The 26,197-nt window shown below is 36.4% G+C and overlaps 2 protein-coding genes across 2 annotated transcripts; both read right to left on the bottom strand.

The window, feature by feature from the left end:
- Nucleotides 1-2,860: 2,860 nt before the first annotated feature.
- Nucleotides 2,861-10,052, bottom strand: LOC107090361 (proteinase-activated receptor 2-like). The gene is made up of 2 exons (XM_015383691.1): nt 10,013-10,052; nt 2,861-3,954 (listed from the first exon to the last, which is right to left on the bottom strand). The coding sequence occupies exons 1-2, from the start codon at nt 10,035-10,037 to the stop codon at nt 2,876-2,878; spliced, it is 1,104 nt and encodes a 367-aa protein (XP_015239177.1). The 5' UTR covers nt 10,038-10,052; the 3' UTR covers nt 2,861-2,875.
- A 4,334-nt stretch (nt 10,053-14,386) lies between these two features.
- Nucleotides 14,387-18,869, bottom strand: LOC107090355 (proteinase-activated receptor 1-like). The gene is made up of 2 exons (XM_015383685.1): nt 18,670-18,869; nt 14,387-16,100 (listed from the first exon to the last, which is right to left on the bottom strand). Exons 1-2 carry the CDS (start codon nt 18,752-18,754, stop codon nt 14,854-14,856), a joined length of 1,332 nt encoding a protein of 443 aa, XP_015239171.1. The 5' UTR covers nt 18,755-18,869; the 3' UTR covers nt 14,387-14,853.
- Between the last annotated feature and the right edge of the window lie 7,328 nt (nt 18,870-26,197).

A 26,197-nucleotide genomic window follows, 5' to 3' on the forward strand; every position in this document is an offset into this window, starting at 1 on the left:
ACAAAGAAATACAACCATGCACACACACACACACCTTAGGACAATTTAGAGATGCAAATCAGCATAACAGTCATGTTTTTGGACTTTGGGAGGAAGCCGGATTATCCGGAGAAAACCCACAAAACAGAACATCAAACAAACAGTAAACAGAACATGCAAACTCCATGCAGAAAGACCTGGTGCTGGGAATCAAATCTGGAAGCTTTTTTCTGCAAGACCACAATGCCACCATGCAGCCTTCATCTAAAACTTTTACAGGTCAATGTGCTCAACAAGTACTCCTGCAAATTAAAGCAACCTTTCTCAGAGACAAAGATACTCATTCATTAAAAAGGACCTTAAATATCACCAAAACATGACTTACCTATACAAAAACTTTAGTTCCAACACAAATGGGTTGTGTATTCATCCTTTAATTCACACAAAAACAGGGCACATGCATGAAGTTCAGACATCTATGATAATGTCAAAAGAAAACAACAATGGCCCACTGATATTTTTATTATCCAAACCTCTTATCAAAGACACTATACACAATATCTAACACAAACAGTGCTGTAAATTATGAAAATAGTTTTGCATGTTCCATTACTAAAGAGGAGGACCTTTGTATAACTAAACATAGGAAAATGTTTGTGGAAAAAATGACCATGTCTTGATACCTGTTCAGTGTACTGTAGAGCCTGGCTGTACAGTTGTTTATGTCCCCACACTTAAGATGAACAAAAACTATTTAAACATACTGATGTTCAGGATAAAATAAGGGAATATAAGCTTTCAAGATGGGTCATATTTACAAAAAATGAATTAATAATAATAATATAACATCACTGATCTCACAATGGATATGTTCACTTCTGTATCTTAACCTATCCCCTTGGGGAGCAGTGGGCTGCCACTGTGCAGCACCTGGGGAGCAATTGGGGATTAAGGGTCTTGCTCAGGGACCCAGAGTACAGGCTGTGGGGATCTAACCGGGTACTTGCAACCTTCTCGGAGCACAAGCACACTGCTCTAACCACTAGGCTGCCCACTTTCCTCTTGAAGAATAACTACAAACGCCAAGGATTTCAAGAGGTCGAGTCTAGATTAGAATTAGACAGATTTATTTTGTCATTTTGTATACACAAGTGTAAACAAAAAGAAATTTCATTTAGATAAGCACCAGTGCGCCTTGATAAGGTAAGCAGCAGTTGTTGCCAAGCTGCTCCTATTGCCTCCAGCTCCTGAAGCGCTCGCTTTTCCTGGCTCAGGGGAGGAAGAGCACAATGCTGATCACGCTCTAGATCGAGAGGTTTTTGGACAAGTTTGTCTCACTCCAAATCTGAGAGATCCAGGTGGGACATAGTTTCTTGCTCTGACAGATCGTACTATCATGAATCTGAGGGACGAACCCACAGGGGTTCTCCACGCAGGGAGAAAAGACGCCATGCTCCTGCGCCGAAAGAACCCGTTAAAGTTCAGACACAGGAAAACAAGGACTAGTGGCTCCAGCAGGTCGTCTAATAACTCCAGCTCACATAAGGCATCACAATCATCTTCCTACTCAAGATCTAGGAAATGTTCCAAATCTACGGAGTCTCCTCACTCCTCAGAGGTTGATAAAAGAACGCAATCGCCAAAGTCGGACAGGACTTCCTCAGCATTCCTCAGACTCTGATTCTAAGTAGAGGTGCTCTCCTGATTTGGAATCCAGTTTTGAGGTTTTTTTAATTTCTTTAAATACAAACAGCCCAAAATGAAAATGAGCTGGAATGAAACCAAACAATTTTTTGAAGTAGAAAGAACTAGAAAGTAGAGATAATTGTAAAAAAAAAAAAAAAGAAAAAGAAAAAATGCAAAAAGTAGAACTTAAAAGTTCGAAATAATTACTCCAGTAAAGTATGGATTGGTAAAATTTCTACTTAAGTATGTTAATAAAGTAATTGTACTTGGCACCTCTAGAAGCACGTTACTGGAGCTTCAGAATGTTTATCTGGTGTTCCTTGCAGCTCTTACTAGGGTGGATTCTCACGTTAGCTACAATAAACAATTAATTAACCTTCTGCTTGAAGCTACTTTCAGACATTAAATCATTTTTTTGAAATGGTCTGATATAACAGCCTGTACCAAGTGTGAGACCGCCAACCTTCCTGGATGATGTGGTTAATATGACCATTGCACCAGACTTTACACGTTGCCATTAGCAATTCTCCCTTTGTCATCCCCCTACTGTGGCTATTTTTAACTCTCCACCTTGCTCACCTGTTTCCCTCCCCCTTGATATAATAGTTGCCATTGTTAACCATGAAACAGTTCAAACCAAATACGTGATTGTAGCATCCAGTTAATACTGACAAGGCCAAAATTGGTGGTTAGATTATGATTTATTAAAGCCATTCATGTCATCAACCAACGTAAAAGCTACACAATAGCAGATAATAGTATTCATTTTGCCATCTATTTTCATGCATAGCTCATTATATCAGTGCATTTATTTCCATTAACACAACTATTGCATGTTTTCTTTTTAACATTTGAAAATACTTTGATTAAAGTAACAAACCTTGTTTGAAGTTCAGCTTCGATCGAATGAAGCTGAACTTTAAACCCTATAATCTTGATCTCATTACATATAAACAGAAGTGACTTTATGCAATGCTTAACATAGGTCATTTATGTTTGCATATGTGTATATACAGGCCTCATGAGGTGGAGCCTTGAATGCAAAACTTGAAGTACAGGTGTAATTTATGAAGGAAATTTCTTGGTTTTGTTTATGTGCAGGATTATATAAATCAAAATGTCTTTGGGCATTTTTATAAAGACTTCCCTGTTTACTACTGCTGAATCTCGAGGTTAATTTTCTTTTAAACCTATGTGTAAAAATGACCCTTCAGCACTCCTTGCCCTGCGTGTGTGACGTACTGGAATTACATGTGTTGTCCTTGGAGAACTTCAGAGCACTGAAGGAGACCTTGCTCCTCTCAACCGTTCTCTGACTCCTGCAGAGAAACGTGTTCTTCACGTGCTCCCTGAAGTCCTCAGAGATGAAGTAGTAAATAAAAGGGTCAATGCAGCTGTTGAGACTGGCGAGGCACAGGGTGGTGATATAAAACCCATACATGTTGTTCTCAGCTTCTAAAAGCAGGAGGGTATAGTGCACCAGTAGCATCATGTTACTCGGAGTAAAGCAGAGAAAAAACATGACCAGGACGGTGATGATTAAAACCACGGCTTTGCGACGCTTCTGGCCAATGGTAGAATCTCCCATATTGCTCCGCAGAGCCTTCAGCATAAGGATGTAGGATATGATGCATACAACTGCAGGGACTACAAACCCTAGTGTTCCCATTGTCAAAAAGTATCCAGCGGCAATTTTCTTTTGGCTGGGCCTGGTGACGTCATGGCAGGTCTTGATGTCCATGTTTCTTATGTATACTTCTTGATCATACAGGTAGAGAGGGATGGTGGTCAGCCATACCAACATCCATACCCCCACAGAGATGGAAACTGCTAAAACATTGCTCCTTTGCCTCTGGGACATTGGGTAGACTACAGCCCAGTAACGTTGCACACTAATGCAGGCGATGAACGCCATGGAGCAGTACATGTTGGCATAGAAGAACGCCACAAGCACTTTGCAAAGCCCATCACCGAAGATCCAGTTGTTACCTTTAAAATGGTACGCTATTTTCAAGGGTGTCCAAATGACATAAAGCAGGTCAGCAAGAGCCAGGTTGGCCATGTAGATGGATGAGGGGTGCCTTTTCTTGGTCCTAAAGAGGAATACCCATAAGGCCAGGGTATTGGTGGGTAACCCAATAGCAAACACGATGATGTAGATGGTAGGGAGGAAGACTGTTGTTAATGGGCCTTCCAGGGCTTCCATGGTTTGAGCGTTGACTGAATCACCTGCACCTGTCTCTCTGCTAGGGTAGCCGCACACCCGAATTATGTTTGTGAAGTTAACGTCTGAAAAAAATAAACAGATGAACAAACAATAGTTTAGTGGTTGTACTTAAGTGCTTCTAAAACCTTCACTTTTACACCTCATAGTGAGTTTTAACCACAAATGTCAGTGTACTTTATTGACATCTTATGAGCTAGAACAATACTAGTAAATTCATACATTTTAAATTCAACACATTTGAAAAATTAGACAAAGACAACCTGAGGATATATAAGACTAGTTTGAAATAATGATTTATTTTAGTCAGGGAAATAAAGCTTAACCTACCTGGACCACTTTGAAGAAGTAACTAACCTCTTAACAAGGTTGGTAAGGTTCTAGTTTGTTTGAGCTAAGCTATGCTTGGCAGCAGCAACCAACTTAAAAGGTTTGCAATAACTGGTCCTAAAGACGGCGCTGGGCAGTGGCTGGCCACTGTCTGATCTGGATGTAAGGAAGGATGACGAACCGTCCTTTAGGCTTAAATTAAAAAAGACCTTAAAAAGCAACCAAAAACCTCTTTAGATCATTCTTTATTTCATCCTTTGACCACATTATTTTCTCTACATTATATTACATTCTGAATGAAAAAAGCTTAATCTTTGTTGCACTTTTTCAACCTGTTTCACAACCACAACTAGTCCCTTATTAGTTTTTGCTACTTCAGGGTTTAACAAAACTTGTTTGAAAAAGGTGGATGACTTGTGATCATCTCTGGCATTGCAGAAGCCCAATTGGGGAAACCCAGAGTTCACTCCCCAAGAGGTGAGGGTGGACAGGCCTGAGGCTGTCCAAGGCAAAACAGGATCTTTGACGGAAGTGGACGAAGTGGGATCTCTGGCAAAAGGCACTTAAAGGAATAGTACACCCAAAACATGATTAGCCTTCATTTTCTACTCACCCCCATGCTGAACAACACTCTGGAGTACTTTTTTGATATCTCAAATGCATCTGGAGATCTGGGAGGCTTCTTGCTGTCTGCTGACATTCAAATAATGGAGGTCTATGGTACCCGAGACAGAAAGGTCCATAAAAGTCCACAAAAAACGTGTCAATATTCCTCCATACTGCTCGTCCAATGTATTCCAAGTGTCCTGAGTGGGTAGCATCCAGAATTTACTCGAAACGAAGTCATTTAGAATGTTTTTAGAGCATAAACAGTAGTGTATAGGATTTCCTGAAAGCGCGCACCTGCGCGATCACGACGCTACGGAAGCCGGCAGACCAAACCAGATGAAAGTGTGCATTCAGCGTCTGCTCTTCCAATAATGCAAGCGTAGAAGAAGAAATGTGCTGTTTACCTGTGCAAAGAAAGAAACAACGAAAGAAAAATGTCTGAGGACTTCAGTGTTGAGGAAGAGCATGAGTTCTTTGCCGAGCTGAATGCGCACTTTCATCTGGTTTGGTCTGCCGGCTTCTGTAGCGTCGTGATCGCGTATGTGCGCGCTTTCATCCTATACACTACTGTTTATGCTCTAAAAACATTCTAAATGACTTCGTTTCGAGTAAATTCTGGATGCTACCCACTCAGGAAACTTGGAATACATTGGACGAGCAGTATGGAGGAATATTGACACGTTTTTTGTGGACTTTTATGGACCTTTCTGTCTCGGGCGCCATAGACCTCCATTATTTGAATGTCAGCAGACAGCAAGAAGCCTCCCAGATCTCCAGATGCATTTGAGGTATCAAAAAAGTACTCCAGGGTGTTGTTCAGCATGGGGGTGAGTAGAAAATGAAGGCTAATCATGTTTTGGGTGTACTATTCCTTTAAGGTTCCAAAACAAAAGCAAACTGCATGATGAAAAAAGATCTCTTTTTTAAAAATGCTTCATGTAAAAGTTTCTGAATCCCCGTTACTGTGACATCATGTCTGCAGAATGTATGTGATAACTCCAAATTTGATGCCTCACACTGCCACAATGAGGCTACCATTTTATATATAGACAGTTTGGGGTTAAGATTAATTACCTGACAATAGAAAACTGAAATACAAATTAACCTTAACCATTATAATGAAAATATATTATAATTTGAGGACACCATAAAAAGAAAAAAAAAAGGATATTAGACCTGTCTCTGCAGTGCAAGACGTAAAAAAAAGTATTTCGTATAAAATGGTGCCATTTGTAACAGCATCATAATTGTTATTGCAGGTCCCCTCTCAGGCTTTTGTTTTACTTAAAGATGTTTTCTGTGATTTCTTCAAATACATCAAAGCCATTGGATTTTACAGTTAATTACGTTCCTCTTGTAGCCCTACATGCAGAGATTTACAGGTGGAAAATACATATATTAGGCTATCTGGCTGCTTCAATTCAATCGTCTGATTTCCAGAAAACATTTCTGTTCAAAACGTTTATAATTTTTTTAACAGAGCAGCTTGGTAAACTGCACAGATTAATCAACAAACAACAGTGAAATATATAAAGCCAGAGTTTTCTTCAGAAATACAGTATGAGCTAATAGGGGAAGAATTGTGAGCCGACTTATGAAATATGTACGAAGTTGGGAACAGGAAACAGGTTTATGTTCCAGAACTCTCTATCACATAAACCACTAACAGATTACAGGCAGTCGCGGTCTGTAAAAAAGAAGAAAAAAAAAAGAAATTTCTTTCAAACAGAACAGCTGAACCATTTAACTTAAATAAACAGGGTGTCGTGGGGAAAAAGTATTCAACTTTTCATCCTAGTTAAATAAACGGAGATCGATAGATTTCACTCAGTCGGCACATTTATTAATATCTTTGCAAAGAGAGAACAGTCATCATGAAGCCCTAATGGCACAGCATTCTGCTCTGTTCTGATCTGGGCAGCGTTCGTTCCCCCCACTTACAACAATGGAAAGTAGTCAGAGTCATAACAAATTACACACACTTTGGTTAACAGTAACATGTGATGAATAAACCTTGAGAAAGAATCTGATTTGTTATGGGAAAAAGCTATGACTAGTCTACAAACACCAGCCTGTTGAGAAATGTGTGGCCTTGAGAGAGAAACAGACTGAGTGAAAACTTTTATAGTGAGTAAATAGGATAAATTAATATATAATAGAAGAAAGATAAAAATTTTCCGACAACAGTCCACCCTTTCGATTATAAAAGGATATTATCCTTGTGTAATCGATATTATAAAAAAAGGAAAATTTATGAATATAAGAAAACTAAGAAACTAGAATTGTAAGTATATGTAAAAAAGCTAAAAACTACAAAACTAAAATTGTGAATAAATGTAGAAAAGCTAAAAACTAAAAAAACTAAAAATCAAAACTAAAATAAAAAAAAATCAAAAATCCATAACTGCAATAAGTCGGAGGACAATGTTAAATGATTATAATAGATGCAAAAGATTATGATAGCTAAAATATGTTGCCAATACAAAGAGCCCTGGAATCACATCTTAGTTGGCAAAAATATTTACTCTTTTTCCCCATGATGATACTTTTTATGGTAAAATATCTATTTGCTGAAAATGTAAATTTTTAGTTCTTATCATTATCAGTTACCCTTTTGTTTCCCTGGAAAGAGAAAAGTTCAAATTAGTCAAAACAATAGACTCCTTCATCTCTATGAAGTGTAAGTCAAATTATTAATCTGAGTTTCATTAAAAGTTAAAAAAAGGATCAATCTCTATGCAAAATGTTAAAATCATAACACAAAGATGTTTCACGCAGATGACGAGTTCAGCTCTTCAGAATCAGGGTCAGTCAAAGCACACATTGAAAAGTTGGAGGATTTAATCTCAGCGCTCCTCTTTCCCAATGGTGGCTGAGATGACCAGATCTTCAGAGTTCATTCTCTAATCCAGAAATCTCTGCCAATACTTTCCATCAGCCATCAGGTGCTCATATAATAGTTGGACTTTCTTTTGTATTAAGAAACTAATAAAAAAAACACTCAGATACCAAAAATGTTCACCTTTCATTAAAATATAACACATTACAACACATTTCCCTTCTCATTCATGTTGTATAATTAAAAAATCAATAAGCCAAAGCTGATGTCAGACATCTTCAGGTGGGCGTCTTCATCTTTCTGTTGATGTTGGTCCCTATGCAGGAACGTGGTCTGCAGAGCAGCTGGTCCTCAACACATCAGGTGGACTACTGATGTGTTAATTAACCAATCAGAGGGGATTATTCTGCCCCTTTATTCTGATTTGCTTTGTTGAAGTTCGTCCAGGTTCCTTCCTGATGAGCTCCGATGAGCTCTGATCACTTTCTTTTGATGACTTTGAGCCACACCTCCTCGTGCTGAAGGATGGAAGGACGGCTGAGATGGTCCTCCATCAGGGTCTCCAGGCACCTTGGGATGTGTTATGAAACTCTAAATGTCATGATTACACATTGCTTCTATAAGAACACTCCACCCTTCCTGGCATATTGAGGCATACAGAAATTGAAGAATGAAAAAGAAAAAATAATAGAGTGAAAGAAATAAATGGAGTGAAAAATACAACAGTTAAAAAATTATGCATATACTGAAATAAATAAATTTGAAAAATAGGTACCTAAAAGATAAAGCTGCAAGCCATTGATTACAAAGAATTATTACAAAGGTGAAAAAAGGTAAACCATGCCTCATTTGCCAGTTAAATTAGATTTATTTTTATTGCATGATTTAATTACTGCTTATATATATATATTTTTTTGTATTTTTAGTTGATTTAAGTGTTTTTCTATGTATTTTTCTGTTGAGTATGGGCAACTATCAGTCATACTATCCAAAAAATCTACACTTTATGGAAGGGAGGCTAGAATTAGTTGTCAATAAAGAAAGCCATTCTAAAAGTTAATTTATCTTTAGTCGGGAATGGGAGAGAGATTTGCCTTCTGACAGGACAATGAATCAGAGGTGTTTCTAATATTTTCAAGTAATGCTGCTCTTATGCTGACACACATACATTATCAGAGGGTTGCCATTTGTAGTACGTCAAAAATTTGCACCCATTTGTTTGTTTATCAGGCCTTTCCCCGGAGAAAGAAAAGGGTAGTTAATTTTTTTAAACTTGTATTTTCACCATGCAATGTGCAATGTGTTATGCGTTTACTAATGTCAAATTGAAAGACTTAATATTTAAATAACAAGTTCAACATGTTGGACAATGAAGGGATTTTCTATTCTATTTTTTATTAAGTTCAAAAAATAAATATTTAGTTTGTTTAACAAAGACTTAAATATTCACTTAAAAGCTAAGGCTTTGCTTGATAATTAAATATTTAATTGAAACTAAATATTTGATCTGTAAATGAAATCTTTATAACATTTCATTTGTAAATGAAATATTTAGCTTGTCGCGACCCCAGCTGGGATAAAGCATTGTGGAAAATGGAATGGAATATTTAGCTTGCTATATATAGACATTTTTTTTCTAGTATTATTAAGTCTGCTCTTCATTATCCCCTGAAAAAAATATATAATACAATCTAAGAACACATTTAAAAAGATAAATCTGGCAAAATGCAAACTGTAAACTTTTGAGTGAGAAGTTCTTAGTAGAAGTAAAAGTATTAATGTTGAAAAAAAACGTCTTCATACTTCAAAAAGAGAATACAGCTCCAACTTCAACAAACTTTTTTTATTTCTGACAAGCAATTGAATAAAGTTTGTCCAGCTTCATTTATTTAGTTTATAAGACACAATCACAATTCTCTTTTTAGAGTGCAATTTGAGTCCTATTTGGAAACATGTTCATTGCTTTCAATAGATAGATAATCTTCAACCAATAAATCTGCATAATTCAGCTGAATTGACTAAGTAAAGCGTCTTGTGAGGACATCCATTGCGAAATTCTTTTTGTAATTTAATCTTAATTAAATTGAATTGAAACCCTTGCCTCTAAAAAAAAAAACAAAAAAAACAATAAGTTCTGCACAATATATTAGTGGAATTCAAAATAAATAAAAAGACAAACTTCCATATTATAAAAACATATTATAAAGGTGAGTTAGTGGTTGGTTGTAAGAATCAGCTTTTTTCACTTGCAGCTTATTGTAACATCCTTGTTTATGTAAGGCTAATCAAACTCACGTTTTATTGAGATAATGACAAACCTAAAGGAAGGAAAAAGAAAACTATACCTTCGTTCATCAGACATGTCTGCATTGCAGAGAAAAGCAGGATAAGCTGAAAAAATCCCTTCTTCAAAGACATCACCATTAAATCAGGTAAAAATCTTGACTATAGAAAATGAGAATGAGCATGGTCTGCGCTCAATGCACATTGGTGTGCTTGTGATAGGATCTGATTAAACTATGGGCGTTATGTTTGGATAAGAACACATTCTTAAGGCAGTTGTTTACAAAGAGAGTTCATAAAAGGCAATGAATACTTCCCTGACTAACACAAGCAGCAGTCTGATGAGCCATTTATGGGGTGTGCTCTCTGCAGCTGTCCAAGTAGGAGCTTTAGTCATTGTTCCTTCATCTGGCGTTAGGCTGATATAAAACATTTAGATGTTAAATGATGTAAACTTAAGGAAAATATTAATACAAAACTATGTAAAACACCAAACAGGTGATTCGGTGCTTTGAACTAGCAATAGATTCTGCATTGGAATATCAACCAAACTTGTGTGTCTAATCAACATAATTTTATGTAATTTCAATTTCCTGCTATTTTATTGTTAAGATCTGCTGATTTGAAAAACAAAATGGCAACATTAAGCCGATAAAACTACCTGGTGTTGATTCAGAGTGCCTCTATGTCATAATACCAGCTAATTGGCTTTGATTCTCCTGGATATTTGCACCAATCTGAACCGATATGGGTTTAAAGTATTCAAATGTTAAACTAAGCCTGTAACAATCAGGGTGTTTGCTGAGGATGACTTCAGTAAGATATTTTTCAAACTGGCGCTGTGAAACATGGGGCAGTTTTGGTCCTGCAATCCTGTCTTAATGCCTTCTCATTCCTGCAGGTGTTCAGCTGGTGATTGATAGGCAAGTATTCTCTCTTTTTCTGCTTTGCAGGGGGGCTGCAGGCTAAGCTTTTTTGTTTTAATAGCAAGACGATGAACGTGTGCTCAATGTTTGATTCTCAATGTCCAATTTTCTTGTCGGCTTTTTGTGTTTACCATAATTACGATATCATATGAAGGTACAGTGAGAGCTAAACCTTGTTGTCCACAAATGCACTTCTGGAAGTATATTCCAAAATTCCCATAAACACACTCCTAAAGCTTGTTGGCAGCCGTCCCCTAAAGAGCTGAAGCTGTTCTAACTTCAAATGTTGGAACAACATCATATTGAACCTCTGTACATTAGGTATGGGATGTCATGTAAACTCTTATCTGAGTCAAGGCAGGTGAGCGAATACTTGTGACCATAAAGTTTATATACTTGGCTGTCATCTGATACATGATGTAACAGTGGACTGTGCTTTTAGTCAGATTGTTGTGTAAAAACTGACAGCCATTTAAGATTAATTGTACTCCTATGCTGTAATTTTTTACTTGTGATATTAATTTTTACTTATAACTGAAGCTTGGGTGCATTTCAATGCTCAGTTTATAATGGTAAACTATCCTGACAGATCTAAAGCTTGTCAGAGTAGAGACCATGGAAATGTAAGGGTTTACAAACTTTACAAATAGATTTAAGGCTGCTTTTGATCCTTCGTTTTGGTGGTAAGAAAAAAAAATGCTGTACATGTGACAACAAAGAAAAGTACATTGCAGCGGCATAAGAAAGACAATTATACAGTGTAAAAAAATTAAATGATTGAGGCAAAGTAAAAATAAATGATTAAGAAAATGGATTTAAAGTTTGACTGGGAAATGAACTAGTAATGTTTAGATGACACAGTAAAAGGCCCTTTTAAATAAATGTGTTTTTTAATTTAAAGCAACTAAGCTTTAAATTAAAAACACAACTGAGCTGAACTTCTTTCTTTTTATGCAAAGTATATCTTAACTAAAAGACCTGAGAGGTCTAGCGGATACACGGACAATAAGTTTGTAATGTATTTTGGAGCTAAACCATTACTTATTTAAATACTAAGTATTTAAAGTCTATTCTCTAAGAGTCAGGGAGCAAAAGTAATAACAGGCATAAGATTTAAAACCATTTCAGTTTCCTTTGCAATTAGTGCAATCTTCAGTGCTGCTGGTAATGCCAAGACATATATACAAATTAAACAGATTCAGTGACTTATTACTCCTGTTCAGTGAGGAGCAAGTGGCTCTTTTTCATGTTTTTGTTCAATCATTACAGGTAATATGTTACATTGTCAAGTTTTATTGTGATTTGTGATAGTGCAGACAATATGATAGGCTAAGTACTGTCTTCTTTCCCAGATATTACTTGCAGTTGTCTTATTGATTTTCAATGATAATCGCTACCTTGATTAAATTTGTGCATCTTTAAGTTGTCAATTTCAAATTTTCACCAAAAAACTTGTCTTGCACATGTATTGTACTGTGTTTTTTACTGCAAAATATGGGCAGCTGTGGTTGCCAGGAATTGACAGTGAAATTTAGCTGGTAGAATTAAAATGTTACAATTTTACAGTGTTTTAATTTTTTTTTGTTAACTTAGCCTTTAAAAAGTTTTACCACATTGCAGTTGTTTTAAAAGTTTTTTGCTGTGATGTTTTTTTTCCACATTGTAAAATAAACAAGGAATTACTGTATAAAGAACTGTAATGTATCTGTTGTTTTACAGCAGATATATGTAAAAATCTATGGACAGGGTTTTTCGTGGCAACCACAGCTGCAAATAACTTTTGTGCAAATGTGAATCAGAGGACTTAAGGAGTATAACTTGGTTAAATGTGTCTCACGTATGAAAGGTTTAAAGGAATGTTTGTGTGTTCGTTATGAGGAACTCAGAGCTGCATTTAAGGAGAAGCAGCCTTAGGTCTATGAATGGAGGCCTGGTTGATTTAAGCTTTAAGCTTACACCACCTACAGACAAAACCGAGAAACAGTTTCAACACTTTAAAAGTGTCCTGGGACAAAGAGAGAGCTGTTATTCACTATAGAGAAATTAGTTTTAAGTTTTTGTTTTCAGGAATTTTGCCAATGTGCCTCATTCATTCTCATATTTTGAACAATATGTGAACCAGAAAATAGATTTCATTAAAGGTCTTTCTGATGAAAAGTCATAACAGCATCATTACATGGAAGCATTTCAGTGAATTGTGAAGTATTTTTTTGTTTTTATAAAAATGTAACTAATAATTTATAGCTGAAAAAACGTTTCAAAATCATCTTAGAAAATGTTTTATTACATTAAAAGACAACAATATTAAGACAGAAACCTCAATAAGGTAAAAACAATACATCCATGTACAGTATTCCTTCCTTGGTGCCATGAAAGCCCTCAGCCTGTGGCTCTGCTGAGTTTTTATAAGTTCAGGTTTGCTTTAATTCTTGGCTTTTCCGTTTTTCTCTCATCTTCTTCTGGACAATAACCGAAAATCTGCAGGGTTTAGATCAGAGCTAGTTTGCTAGCCTATAATTATTTTTATCAATAAAGCTGTCTATTAAAGCAAATGTTTAGCAATGTGTGGAGCCGCTGAGTGTCCAGAATTTGTTTAACCCTTTGTACTATTTACATTATTTTCTCATATTCCCTTTGTTTTATGCTTGTATATGCTTAAAACATTAACTTGATTATATTTTTGCATTGAATATGTTGTGTGTGTTCATTTTCTATACCCACTTATCTTTCCAGGGTTGCTGGCTCCCGTCACCTGAATGATCATTGTGCAAGAGGGACAAAATTAAGAGTTTTATATTTGTTTCATTCCATTGGAGGCTTAGAAATTGTATTTTTACTTTATTTTCAATTGTTATTCACTACAAATAAAAATCTGACCAGAATGGATCATTCAATTTATTGTTCATTCGGAATTTCCAAGTGAACGAGAGTATGCCTCTTGAAAAACAAATGTTTATTTCTTTGGTTTCTCTAAAGGGGTGAGGTTATTAATACATCTCCTTCTAAATATTGTTTTAAATGCTGTTAAACCAAAGTCACAGCTAATCCGTTCTGCGATATTGGCGTGCATTGATACTTAGTTTTGCTCAGTATTTGGACATAATTAACCCAAGTTAGGTGAGTGGGGGGAAAAAAAAAAGTTTGCCTGGCTTCATTTTCTATTCAAAACTACCTTCTTGTTTTAAACTTTCCAGCTATTAACAATTTTCTGACTTTAATTTTTTAACAATGGCTTTTACATATTTTAATCAAAGTCATATTGAGATATTTTACATAGATTTATTGGAGTACTATGCACTTCTAAGGAACTGTTCTAGACAATGGGATGGGAGCATTAAAGGAAAAGGTGGGAATTATCAACCAACATATTTGACCAGCAGGTGGCAGGACTGAGCCATTTTCCGTTTTGTTTTGTTTTTTAAGGTAAAGCTTTTTAATGGAAATATTTTGTATTTGATCAATTATGGACTTTCAAAACAAGACAATGTTGAGTCTAAAATATTTATTAAGAGACACAAAAAACAAAAATCTATACATGCATATTAAAAAGAAAAAAGTGTACATTTCTGAAAAGATAAAAACTCAAGGCTGATATCTTTGCACTGTTCCTTAAACTAGACTCATCTTAAAAACTAAATACACAAAAATAAAGCATTAAATGCAACAGCCTGTTTACAAACTTAAAGAAATAGTAAAATTGTATGTACAAAAGTGAATGTCGAGTGCAAAAGGTAAAGCGTATCATTCTAAAGATTTAGCTCTATAAATGTCACAGATATTACATCTGCATGTGTAGCTTTCTCCTCCTGAAACCTCAAGTGTTTCTAGTAGTACAAGAAGTTTGTTTACCTGCCATTTAAGTAAATAACTTTCTACTGGCAGCTCAACAAGAAGTGCTAATTTTATACTTTAACTTTACATCTTTCTGTACAGGTGAGATTCAGTTATTAGGGCTCACAAACTGATCATATCACCGATCAGACCAGCAGCTTCTTGTACTGGCTGTCTAGGTTTGCTTCCAACGAGCTTGTTTTGCTTATTGACGAGGTTATTTTGGAGGATTCAGTGCAGCTGGATTTCAGAATGGGTCTGATGCTGGACCTGCAGGAGTCAGACGATGCATGGGTGATGCTTCCACTCCTCTTCAACTTTCCACACTTCAGCATGTTAGACAGCTGTCTCTGACACTGGGAAGAGCCGAAGTAGTAGGCGAGAGGATCCAGAAGGCAGTTCAGGCTGCCCAAACACAGAAACATCAAGTAGAGTCCGTAGAAGCCGTCTTGGGCCTCGCTGACGTCCTTGAGTTCCTTATTAAGCATAAAGTAGTGTGCTAGCAGGAGGCAGTTTGTAGGCATGAAGCACAGCACAAAAATCACCAACACCGTCAAGGCCATCATCACTGCTCTCGTTTTTTTGCGTATACTTCCTGTAAGCCCGTGTGGCACTCTGCTCAGTGTCCAGATAACTTTTGTGTAAGAGCCCACCGTGACAATAAAAGGCAGGAAGAATAGGGAGAAAAAGACGGCAATGAAATACATCTTCAACCAGAAAATCCGCCCAAAGTGTTGGACGTCATGGCAGGTGATGATGTTCAACTGCGGGAGGTAAGCGGTCTGGTCGGAGGTGACGAGAGGCACAGAGGCAGCGAACGACAGGACCCACATGGTCACACAGGCTATGATGGCGCTCTTTGGCTTCCTCCAAGTCAGAGATTCGATGGGGTAGACAACTGCAAGAAAGCGGTCTACGCTGATGCAGGCTATGAGAAGGACAGAACAGTACATGTTCCAGTAAAAGCTGGCGGTGACCACTTGGCACAGGTACGGGCCGAATATCCAGTTGTTGCCCCAGAAGTGGTAGATTATCTTGAAGGGAAGCATGAGGCCGAAGAGCAAATCGGCACAGGCCAGGTTCAGCATGTATATCGCTGCGGGCTTCTTGGGACAGATCCCCCGAGCGAAGGCAAGCACAGCGCAGAGGTTGATGGGCACACTGATGCAGCACACCAAGGTGTAGAAAGAAGGCATGATCAACGTGGAAACAGGACCAGTCAGGAATTGAAACGCTTCTTCAGAAAGATAAAGTCTCAATTCTGTTCTGTTCTGTACTGTACGGTTTTGTGGAAGGTCCGGTTTCCCATCTCCATCTATATAATCGGTTGGCAAAGGTATTGGCTCATCTGTGAAAGGACCAGGACCAAGGATAAAGGTTCGTGGTCCCGTGGCTGAAGAAAGAAAGAAAAAAAAAAAAAAAAACAAAAAGGCACAAAAAACTGTACAAAAAAAAAAAAAAAAAATATACAAAACACTCCAAAAAGACACACACAAAAAAAAAAAAAAGAAAAAAACACAGAGAAAAGTACATTGCTTAGAAGGAAGAAAATGATACGGGAAATGAAAATTAATAATCTAAATGATAAAATCATTATGCTGGCAAAGAATTTTGGGCAATAAAGTAAAATTTTTTTACTAAATTAGTGGAACTAAAAGCTGGTCCTGCATTTTTGGTTCTAGGTATGCAGATAAGCTTGTGGTTGATATAAAATAAAATGCTTAAGTAGTAATAATTTTTTTTTAAGAATAATAGGTCTCAACTGAACATAAATTGTTTAATAATCAACAAAAGATTCAGAGGCATTTAGGGAAATTAGTTTCCTAACACATTGCTAATAATGTTTTCAGACAAAATTACAGTTGGTCGTATGTGATTTTACAGTAGGTCCTTTCACATTGGTCTAGATCAGGGGTCCCCAAACTTTTTAAGAGCTGGAGGATTCAGCGTTAACCTGAACTTAAAACATAGTAAAAAAAATTTTATAGTTTCATTTTAATTTCCAATTTTTTTTTAGAAACTCTTATTTTGAAATCTCTAAAAATGCCAAAATGTCCTATATGAATAATATGATGAAATGATCTGTAATTGTTTACTAAAGAATGGCAACATAATCAAATTTCAAACTCAGCTCACTGGTGAGTTGTTCTGTTTACAGAAGATGCTGAGGGCACCCCATGTGGTCCTTGAGGGCCCCATGGTGCCCGCAGGCAAGGCGTTGGCGACCCCTGGTTTAGATGAAGGATGTCAGATCAGTTCTTTAGCGCTGCTTTCCTGCACCTTTTCAAACCACCTCTGTTTTAAAACGCCTGAATAAAATAATTAGGTTCCTTTGCATACTGACCATGATGGATATGAGTTTGGCATGATTTTGATTTTAAACATGTTTTGCTGTTTTCTTCTTGACACATTTTCATGCAGAAGCACTTTAAGGCTTAGCCACTAGTTAGAGCTTCTGGCAAATTCTCTCACCATGGTGCTGCTCATCTCACCGTATCACCTTTATGGGAGGAGTCTTTCAGGTGATCTAATAAATGTTTTGTCTACAGATGAAAGTTTTTCAAATCAATAAAACTGATGGATATAAAGAACATGATACTACACGGTTTGCAAACAGACATAGTGGTGTTTCAGTGCCTGATGGATGACGGTCTTCTAGGACACGGGTTCTATCACAAGTGGCTCTTTACACTAGTAGTTCCCAACTCCAGTCCTCCAGGAACCCCTGCTCAGTGCTTTTCCAGCACATCTGATTTTAATAATTATATCACCAAGGGCTGCAGAATTCTTTGAATGACTCATTTATGTGTCACCGAGGAGACACCTAAAACATGCAGGACACGGGGATTTCAGGAACAGGATTATGAACCATTGCTTTAGACCTTTTTTTATTCATAACTTTGGTCAAAAATAAATAACCAACTGGTTTTATTTAATTTTATTTTTTTTAAATAGTTTTTAAATGGAATAATTGTACAATATTTCTTAAACAGAATGACAAAAAAGTAATACCTTTTAGACTAAGATAAAAAAAAAAATAAAGTTCAAATGCTCTAGAGCTGACGTTCCCAAACATTTTAGTCAGTGTCTCTAAAAAAACAACCAAAGACCCCAAAATAAATGGAGTAACTTGATGGCAAGTTAATTATATTTGCTTTTTTCAAATAGTTTTTTTTTTATGAAATTACTTTATTCTACAATTTAACTGTATTTTTAATGATTAATTGATTTTATTAATCAATTGTGCATTTTACATTTTAATGACGCATTAAATGTTTAACATGGGGGAACCGCATCAATTCTTGTAAAAACTTTCTCACAACCCCAGATTTTAGGAACCTCTGCTCTTGAAGGTGTTGTCAAACTCAGAATCAAATACGCTCATTATCATGTTCAGCTGCAGAAATTAAACTTTTAATTTAATCCTTTCATTTACAAAGAGCACACAGTTCTTCAATGATGAATTTACTCCCATTTTGCATTTTTATAGCCTCTGTAAACTTTAAAGGAACATAAACATTTAGATCTTTTTTGTTTCTAAGGGGTCCAAAAAATTGCAGTTTGATGAAACCTATTCATCAAACAAAAGTTTATTTTAAATCTAAATTCTAATTCATTAATTTGAAATTTAAACTAATAGCCTGTATTTTTTAAAATTGAAGCCATCTTATAACGTAAAAATCTGGACTAAAGGACAAAAAAAAACAAAACAAAACAAAAAAACAGTTCTTGGACTGCAGATCCCCGACCAAGGGCCACATTCAGTCTTGGAGCGGCCCTGCTCTAATATTAAATACCAAAGGAGGAAAAAAAAATTACCGATTTAAACAGTGGAGTAGTTTTAATTTGCTTAAGGAGACTGGTTCCTACAACTGTTTTATTGTTGTTTATTAATCTTTTAAGCAAATAGACGCCAACAAACTAAATACGTTTAACTTTAGTAGAAAACAAACTTTTCTTACCGTTACTTTTTGAAGGCAACGCAGCAGCAGCAGAAAGGAGATAAACAAGAACCCAAAAAGCAGATTTTATTTCCAAGGAAAACATTTTGCTGCTGAATTCCTCAAAGTGAACCTAAACGCCAAACCAGGCTCCAGTTAATGATCGTTCCCGGCGCTCTGCGCTCATTTCCTCGGTGCGTTATCGCTCTCTCTTAATGCTGCAGACGTGTTTAGTTTCCGCCCCAAAGTCCGTCCGGTCCAGAACGCCCTCTGTCCCAACACACATTCCTTTCTAATGATGTCACCTTTCCCGGAACATAACAAAACTCAGAAGAGAACGGAGCCATTAACAAGACCAAACAAATAATGAAGAAATAAATAAGGCCATTTTCCCCTAAACGCCCTGCTAATTTTAAGGCATTATAACCACAAACTTAGAGCTACTTTGTGTTGGTAAGTGTAGAATATATATATATATATATTTTTTTTTGTTGTTCCTTTAAGGAAGGACACAGAGCTCCAAAGAGAGAATTTTTAATAGGTTTTCTGGCTATGCACAAAAAAAATGGAAAATAGTCAAGCAGAAGTCAGAAATATGTTTTAGATACAGCTTATAGTCCAGTCAAAAGCCGAGCCTCAATGCAATACAGAATCTGAGATAGTTTTTATTTGTAAAGAAATAATAAAAAGCTGCATATCATCTTCCAGGCATATGTCCCTCTGTTAGAGAAAGCTCTGTGTTTTCACATTAAACTCATATGGAAATCATATTTAAATGTCAAATCATTCTGGATTAAACATGTATATAAATTATATTGTCCCAAAATTTAGAAAATTTCTATAAAAAAAAATCCTGTCTTAAAATCTGTGTTTTTTTTTCTTCGTTATCTTATGCGGGCCATTAGTTTTACATCAACCTGAACATCTAAATTCGGCCAATCATATATCAACGGTCATCTGTCAATCAAATTTTTTAGGTCATAGCATCTTGATTCATACGTCGCAGCTAATATATGCCATGGTTGAAATAAGAAATAAGAATCAAATCCTTTCCCATTGAGTTCCGTCCCAGTGTTCACGGGGATGGACGTCTGTGTCTTCAGCAGGCGTAGAGCTAACAGAACTGGCAGTGTTGCGAGGCAAGGGCTCAAACATGTACGGCTGGAAGCCTTCTACACCAAACCAAGCTTCTGCTGCCCTGGCATCCTCTTCCACATCTTTGTCCTCGCTTTCCTCCTCTAAATAAAAAATGTATGACGGAGGAGACTCATCCACGACCTCCGACACTAAACTCTCCTCCTCTTGCATGTTTCCTCTGTCCATAGCGTTCCTTGACAGTGTCGTTTCTAAGTCACCAATTTAGTGCTACTTGATCCCAATGGAATTTCCCATTGGGAACCTACTAGCACTAAGTTGCTAATTGGTTAGCAAGATGCTTCCGACAAACCGGCCACAATCAAACATGCTTGCGAACCTTCCTCCACAACAATCCCACCCTCTTGATAAAGGACCAATCACGTTCACTTTATTCGTTCATGTAAAGTCGGGCACCACTCAGGAGAATTCGGAAATTCAACGGTTAGAACGGCTGTTTACCTATGACTTTAAAACTTTCTCTCTGTGGTTCTTATTCCTGGGAAAAGATCACTTGGGGGAAAAAACTTTAAAAAACACTTCGTAATGTTTATGTATTAAATAACCAGGCAGTGGCGGGTTTAGGAAATTTATAAAAAGGTGACAGCAAAAGTAAATAACCCAGTCCTTCTGTTCTCTGTAGACAAGCCATGATCTCCTTATCTGATCTCGATTTTTCATTTGGATGAAATAATAGCTGCATGAATCATGACAGCAGACAAGATAGAGGACAGCAGGAGGCAGGGTTACCAATCTACTTGCTCTGGAGAGCAGAGTTCGTTGCTTTTATATGTTGTCACCAAAGTCTCCAGTAGCAGAAAAAAGTAGCTTCATTTGGCACTAGGTTTTTTTTCTGAAATAAGAGTGCTAGAACGGTGTGAAAAGTTCCTAAATATAGCGACAAATGTGCTAAGTTGCAACAATGCTCTTTACACCGATTATTATCGGATGGTTTGCTGCTCTCTGTTTGGACCTTTCTGAAGATGTGCAGCAAATGGACTGATCCAATGTGGTGGGCACTGGGGGGCTGAGACACACTTAATATTATAAGTCTTGTGATGGCTTTTTAGCAAATAATAAAAAAAAATTAATCTGCACAAATAAGGAATAGTTTTATTAACCACACATGTCATAAAACAGAGTTTTATGGGGACCCCAGGAACTTGGGGCCCTAGCCAACTGCCTAGTATTGCCTAATGGTAAATCCTCCCCTGTAACCAGGAAACATGACAACAGATTTTGCTACAAAATATTAATCTGACTCAGATCAGAGAAGTTGCGTAGAATTACAGAAAGCAGCTGCTTACCAACCAGGCTCACATCTCGTGAAGTGACCACAATTCACATAGAGAAGCATTTTATATAATTCTGGTATGCCACATCATTCCATCATTAAAACATACACATATGCAGATGAGGAGACATCAATGGCTCCAGCCGTATCAAAATATTACACTTTGTTTTTAGATAAAGAACACCACTCTCTTTCCATTTCATTTTTATGTATGATTCATCATGATATGTCACGTATCAGTATCAATATCGGTACCAGCCAATATTTGAAGCTGTGATATCAATGCAATTCAATTCAGTTTATTTATATAGCGCCAATTCACAACACATGTCATCTCAAGGCACTTTACAGTTCCCCAGATCTTACAATCAAATTGATTCAAAGTTTTATATTTAAGGAAAGCAATCCCTCACACTAAGCGTGCTTGTAGCGACAGTGGAGAGAAAAAATTCAGATTTAACAGGAAGAAACCTCCAGCAGAACCAGGCTCAGTGTGAGCGGCCATCTGCCAAGTCCGACTGGGGTTCAAGGAGACAGAAGAAAACATACAGAAAGAAGCAGAGAAACAAGAAAAGATACTGTAAAATGCTGACCCGTCTAGGAAACACACAGCCAGGCAGACGTGCTCCCATTCAGCTCTGATGTCAGAGTAAGAACATCCAACCAGTCACAGTCAGAGAAACAGGACTACACTGAAAAGCAGGCAGATCTTGAACATCTATAAAGAAATGTGTAGATGGAAGCAGCACAGCTGATATTTCTCTCTAGGATGGAGTCACAGCCAAACAGGAACAGATAAGGCAAAGCTACTCTGAGAAAAAGCAGAGCGAGCATAATGTTAGAGATTGAACTAACAGATTCTGCAGAGTGGAAAAATAGAGATGGTATGAAGCATCCAGAAGTCCTCCAGAATTCATCGCCTTTAGCAGCATAACTATAGAGATAGCTCAGGATAACCTGAGCCACTCTAACTATAAGCTTTATCAAAAAGGAAAGTTTTAAGCCTAGCCTTAAAAGTAGACAGGATTTCTGCCTCACGGACTAAAACTGGTAGTTGGTTCCACAGGAGATGAGCCTGATAACTAAAAGATCTGCCTCCCATTCTACTTTTAGAAATTCTAGGAACCACTAGTAAACCTGCAGATTGAGAGCAAAGTGCTCTGTTAGGAACATAAGGAACAATCAGATCTCTGATACAAGATGGAAATTGGCCATTTAAGGCTTTATATATTAATATCATATTGGATATCAATATCGTATCGGAATTTTAAAAGTTGTATTGAAGCAAATACTTTAAAATGTTCTTTATGCTTGTATAAAGGACTGCGCGTCTCCTGAAAAAAAAGTGCCGCATGTTTTCTTGATCTATTTCACCATTAATCAGGACCTCCTGACCTTGCATCAGCAGGATTTTAAGTGCATTCTCTCACTGTGGTTGCAACACTATCCGAGATCATTAATATTAAATTAGCAGAGCATACTGTGGGTCCTGCTTATGTTTTGTTCCCAATTAAAAAGTTCAAGATGCTGATAGTGGAGTAAAACACCATTTATGGTGTTTTTAAAAACCAATTATACATCTTTGAAAGAGGTTTTCCTCTAGTTTAGGAAATTAAGTTTAACACATATTTAGCAGGTAATCTCATATACTTTTCTAAATCCAGATTACATCTCTTCAGACTTGATTTCTGCCTTCAGCCCTCTGATTTGCAGATCAAAACCCGTCATTAGATCCATTTGGGTTTGGACTGAAGCATTACTTTAAGTTTAAGCAAGAGAGTTCTCAAAAAGAACGCTTATCTGGAATAATAAACTTCTTTGTATTTCTCCAGAATGAAGTGAAAATAAGGAATTCAGCAGGCAAAGAACTTGCGTAAGCAGGATGTCGAGAGGCACTACAATTACAACAACCCATGTAAAATGTGGAAAGACATCAGGGCTATCATGGATTATTCTTTCGCTTTGACTCTCCAAGCATTAGAGAGACTGAACATTTAAAATCAGAAACGCAGAGCAAAATTATTCATAAATGGACAAATCCGTGAGCAAAAAAGGTAGAAGCATAGTAGGATTGAAAGAATATCAAGGTTTCTGACAAATGATAACCACACATTTAATGCAATCTCTTACTTCATCTGTGATGCCTCTGATACACAAAGCAGCTCACTTTACACTTAGATGTGCCTTTAGAAGAAACATCAACAGATTGTTTTGGTAAATGTTGAATTTAGATTTTTATTTTTTAAATATTGAAGCTAAAATTAGATCTATTCTAAATGGCTTTTCAGTACCAATGTGCATCATAATCAAACTAGATATGCAATTAAAATTAGACAATTCAAAGTTCATATAAGATGTTTGAAAATATCCACCTAATACTGAATTATGCATACAATGAACAAATTAGCTAATTAAATTCAAAATTTCCTCAGCTAAAATGTACAATTTAGACACATATGAATTAAAGAAAAGAAAATGTTTTATTGTGAAACTCATTCAATCCCATAATATTTCATATTGATTGTATTTGTGAGATATACGAATGTATTTAAATTTATGTAATTTTTGTACAAAAGGTATTTTAAACAATAATGTTAAGGTTTTTGAGCTATGAATTTTATGCCTTTTTTTTCTTGTTGTTTTTCAGTTACTTCAGCTATATTTCATTTTTTATCTTGTGATGTAAATTGCTCATGTTGCACTGACAGCTTTTGACTTCTACTCCTTAAATTTATAATAGAAAACTGAACTTTATTAATCTCATATTGGAAAAATGTAACTCTGCATTTAACCCATCCCATTGGGGAGCAGTGAGCTGCCATTGTTCTGCGCCGGATGAGCAGTGTGAGGTGAAGGGTCTTGTTCAGGGAACCAGAGTGGAGGCTGTCGGGGTCAAACTGGGTACTAATCCAATAAGCCAACACTCCCCAACAAAATTATTTGCAATTATCTCTTCTACTATTCCTACTAATTATCTCCACTCCTCACATTTAAAAAAATGACTCATTAGTTTTGTTTCATTTAAGCTCATTTTCGTTATGGCTTGTTGGTATTTAAAAAAAAAATGAAAACCATCAAAATAATTTGTTTCATCCAAACAACTTCTTTGTGGTTGGACTTGAGGCTGCGCTGACTTGTTGTTTGCGACATACCACATAAATAGTTTTTGGAAATGATGCAAAAATAAATTTGACACTGTTACCATTAGTTACCATGCAGAATTGTAGAAAGATGTTCCTTTAATAGTATAACATTTAAAGCTTCTGTCCTTAACACATTTTCTTGCATTACTTTTAGTTTTATACTTTAAGAAGTTTTAAGTCTCGTATATTTACAATTTTACTTAAGTATACGGCTTACGTTGATACTCTAACCTCTTCTAAAGTGTTTTTAAACAGTAGGATGTATACTTCGACTTGAATGGTAATGAGACTTGCTATGATTTATTTTATTTTATTTCATTTTGTTTCTAATCTCTGTAATCTCACAGTGGATGAGATTACAGATAAATCCAACTGGAGTTTAGCTTAATAATGTAAGCCTCATTTCACTATTTCTTTCTGGGTATTGGTGCTGTTGGCCTTTAGAAAAATGTTTTCACAAATTAGCTACCATTAGCCTAGAGTGAATGAAGTTGATAAAGTTAAAGTCTACATTATATTTTGACCGACATCAGAGAAGGGTAAGATTGTGTCGTTATGATATACATGCTTGCAATGAATTATAGTGGCTGGTTGTAGCGAAAAATCGACTTTATTCATTTTACCAGTTGGGACTCCAATGTTCAATCCAATATAACTTTATCCATAGATTTCACTACACGGAACACATAATTTAAAATGGGCTTCATTTCCAACATTTGTTCACACTGTACCCAGAAGAGGGCGGAAGGGCGCCGCCCAACTCATCCACTGACCTTGATTAAGACATAAAAAGAAAATAAAATCATAAAATTAAAATTTCAAAATATATTAATATATATTTTAGATGTGCAACATAAATATTTAATCTGTTAAGCTGTTTTTTCGTTGTCGGATTGGTTACATATTTACACCCGGGGGTGCAAAAATCTTTGCGCACTGACTCCTGTTAAAAGTTGTACATGCACAGTAGCTCCTCTGCAACGGAAAACACAGCGCTGATGTCACAGTCGTCTGTTGCGGCTGATTGACAGGTTTATATACTCATTTAGCTACAAGGCTTGGCTAACTGCATGCAGTGAGGCTAAAGCTTTATTCTGCTTTCTCTGCCTCCTTTTTTTTATACCTCAGGATCTGACCCAGCATGGATTAAGGTAAGGTATAACTGATTTAAAGCACTTTTCAGAAAGTTTTATAATGTTATTTTGGTGTTTTCTTGTGTTCAATTCTCTTGCTTTCTTTGGCTCTTGTGTTTTAACTATTCTTTAGATTTATAAAGAATGATGGAACTGTAACTTTGGGAAATTGAAAGAAAATTAAAAAGTAGTCTTAGTGGCGAGCATTTAAGTTACTGTACCGCTTTCTCTTCTGATAAAGCAAAAGCAAAAGTAGTCTTTTGGTTAAATGAAGGATGAATGACTTTGGTTCCATAAACACATCATTATCTCGGCTACATTTGTAAGACACATCACAACTTATCCCTGGAGGCCCTTCAGGGCTTCCTCTATTTGTAGCAGACAGATAATCATATCAAAACAAATGCTTAAACACAGAGGGACATTTAATATCTTGCAAATTACCACTTAAGTTTATGATTATGGTTTTGTTTGTTTAACCCACAGGGGTATTTTTGTATTTTTACTCTATATCCCCGTTACATCATGGAACAAGGATGTCGGACCAAACTGTGCAGTACATTTAGTTTCAAAAATGTGTTTATTTATGCTATTCTCACAGGAACAACGTCACTAGACTTCTTCCTTTTTTTTCCATCAAAGTAAAGTCTTTATTTATGGTCTATATAAACTAACTGCCCCGACTCTAAACAATTCTAATTATAGCAAATAACTTAGCATGATAAGGATCCCTTCCACCCCTAAATGAAAATCAAGCCCCAGGTCATTAAAAACAGGAGATTTTTATCCTCATGAGTCTGTCGCGTTTAGTTATCTAAGCCACCAAAAAAAAAAAAAAAAAAAAA

This window comes from Cyprinodon variegatus, unplaced genomic scaffold (assembly GCF_000732505.1).
Source record: "Cyprinodon variegatus isolate N-32 unplaced genomic scaffold, C_variegatus-1.0 Scaffold292, whole genome shotgun sequence".
Classification (NCBI taxonomy): Eukaryota; Metazoa; Chordata; class Actinopteri; order Cyprinodontiformes; family Cyprinodontidae; genus Cyprinodon; species Cyprinodon variegatus.

Bases quoted from the DNA above. Each gene is read 5' to 3' on its own strand.
- LOC107090355 (XM_015383685.1), bottom strand. From the start codon at position 18,754: ATGTTTTCCTTGGAAATAAAATCTGCTTTTTGGGTTCTTGTTTATCTC. The intron at 16,101-18,669 runs GTAAGAAAAGTT...TTCTTTCTTCAG, and splicing joins GTTGCCTTCAAAAAGTAACG to CCACGGGACCACGAACCTTT.
- LOC107090361 (XM_015383691.1), bottom strand. From the start codon at position 10,037: ATGCAGACATGTCTGATGAACGAAG. The intron at 3,955-10,012 runs GTATAGTTTTCT...TATTTTTTTCAG, and splicing joins GACATGTCTGATGAACGAAG to ACGTTAACTTCACAAACATA.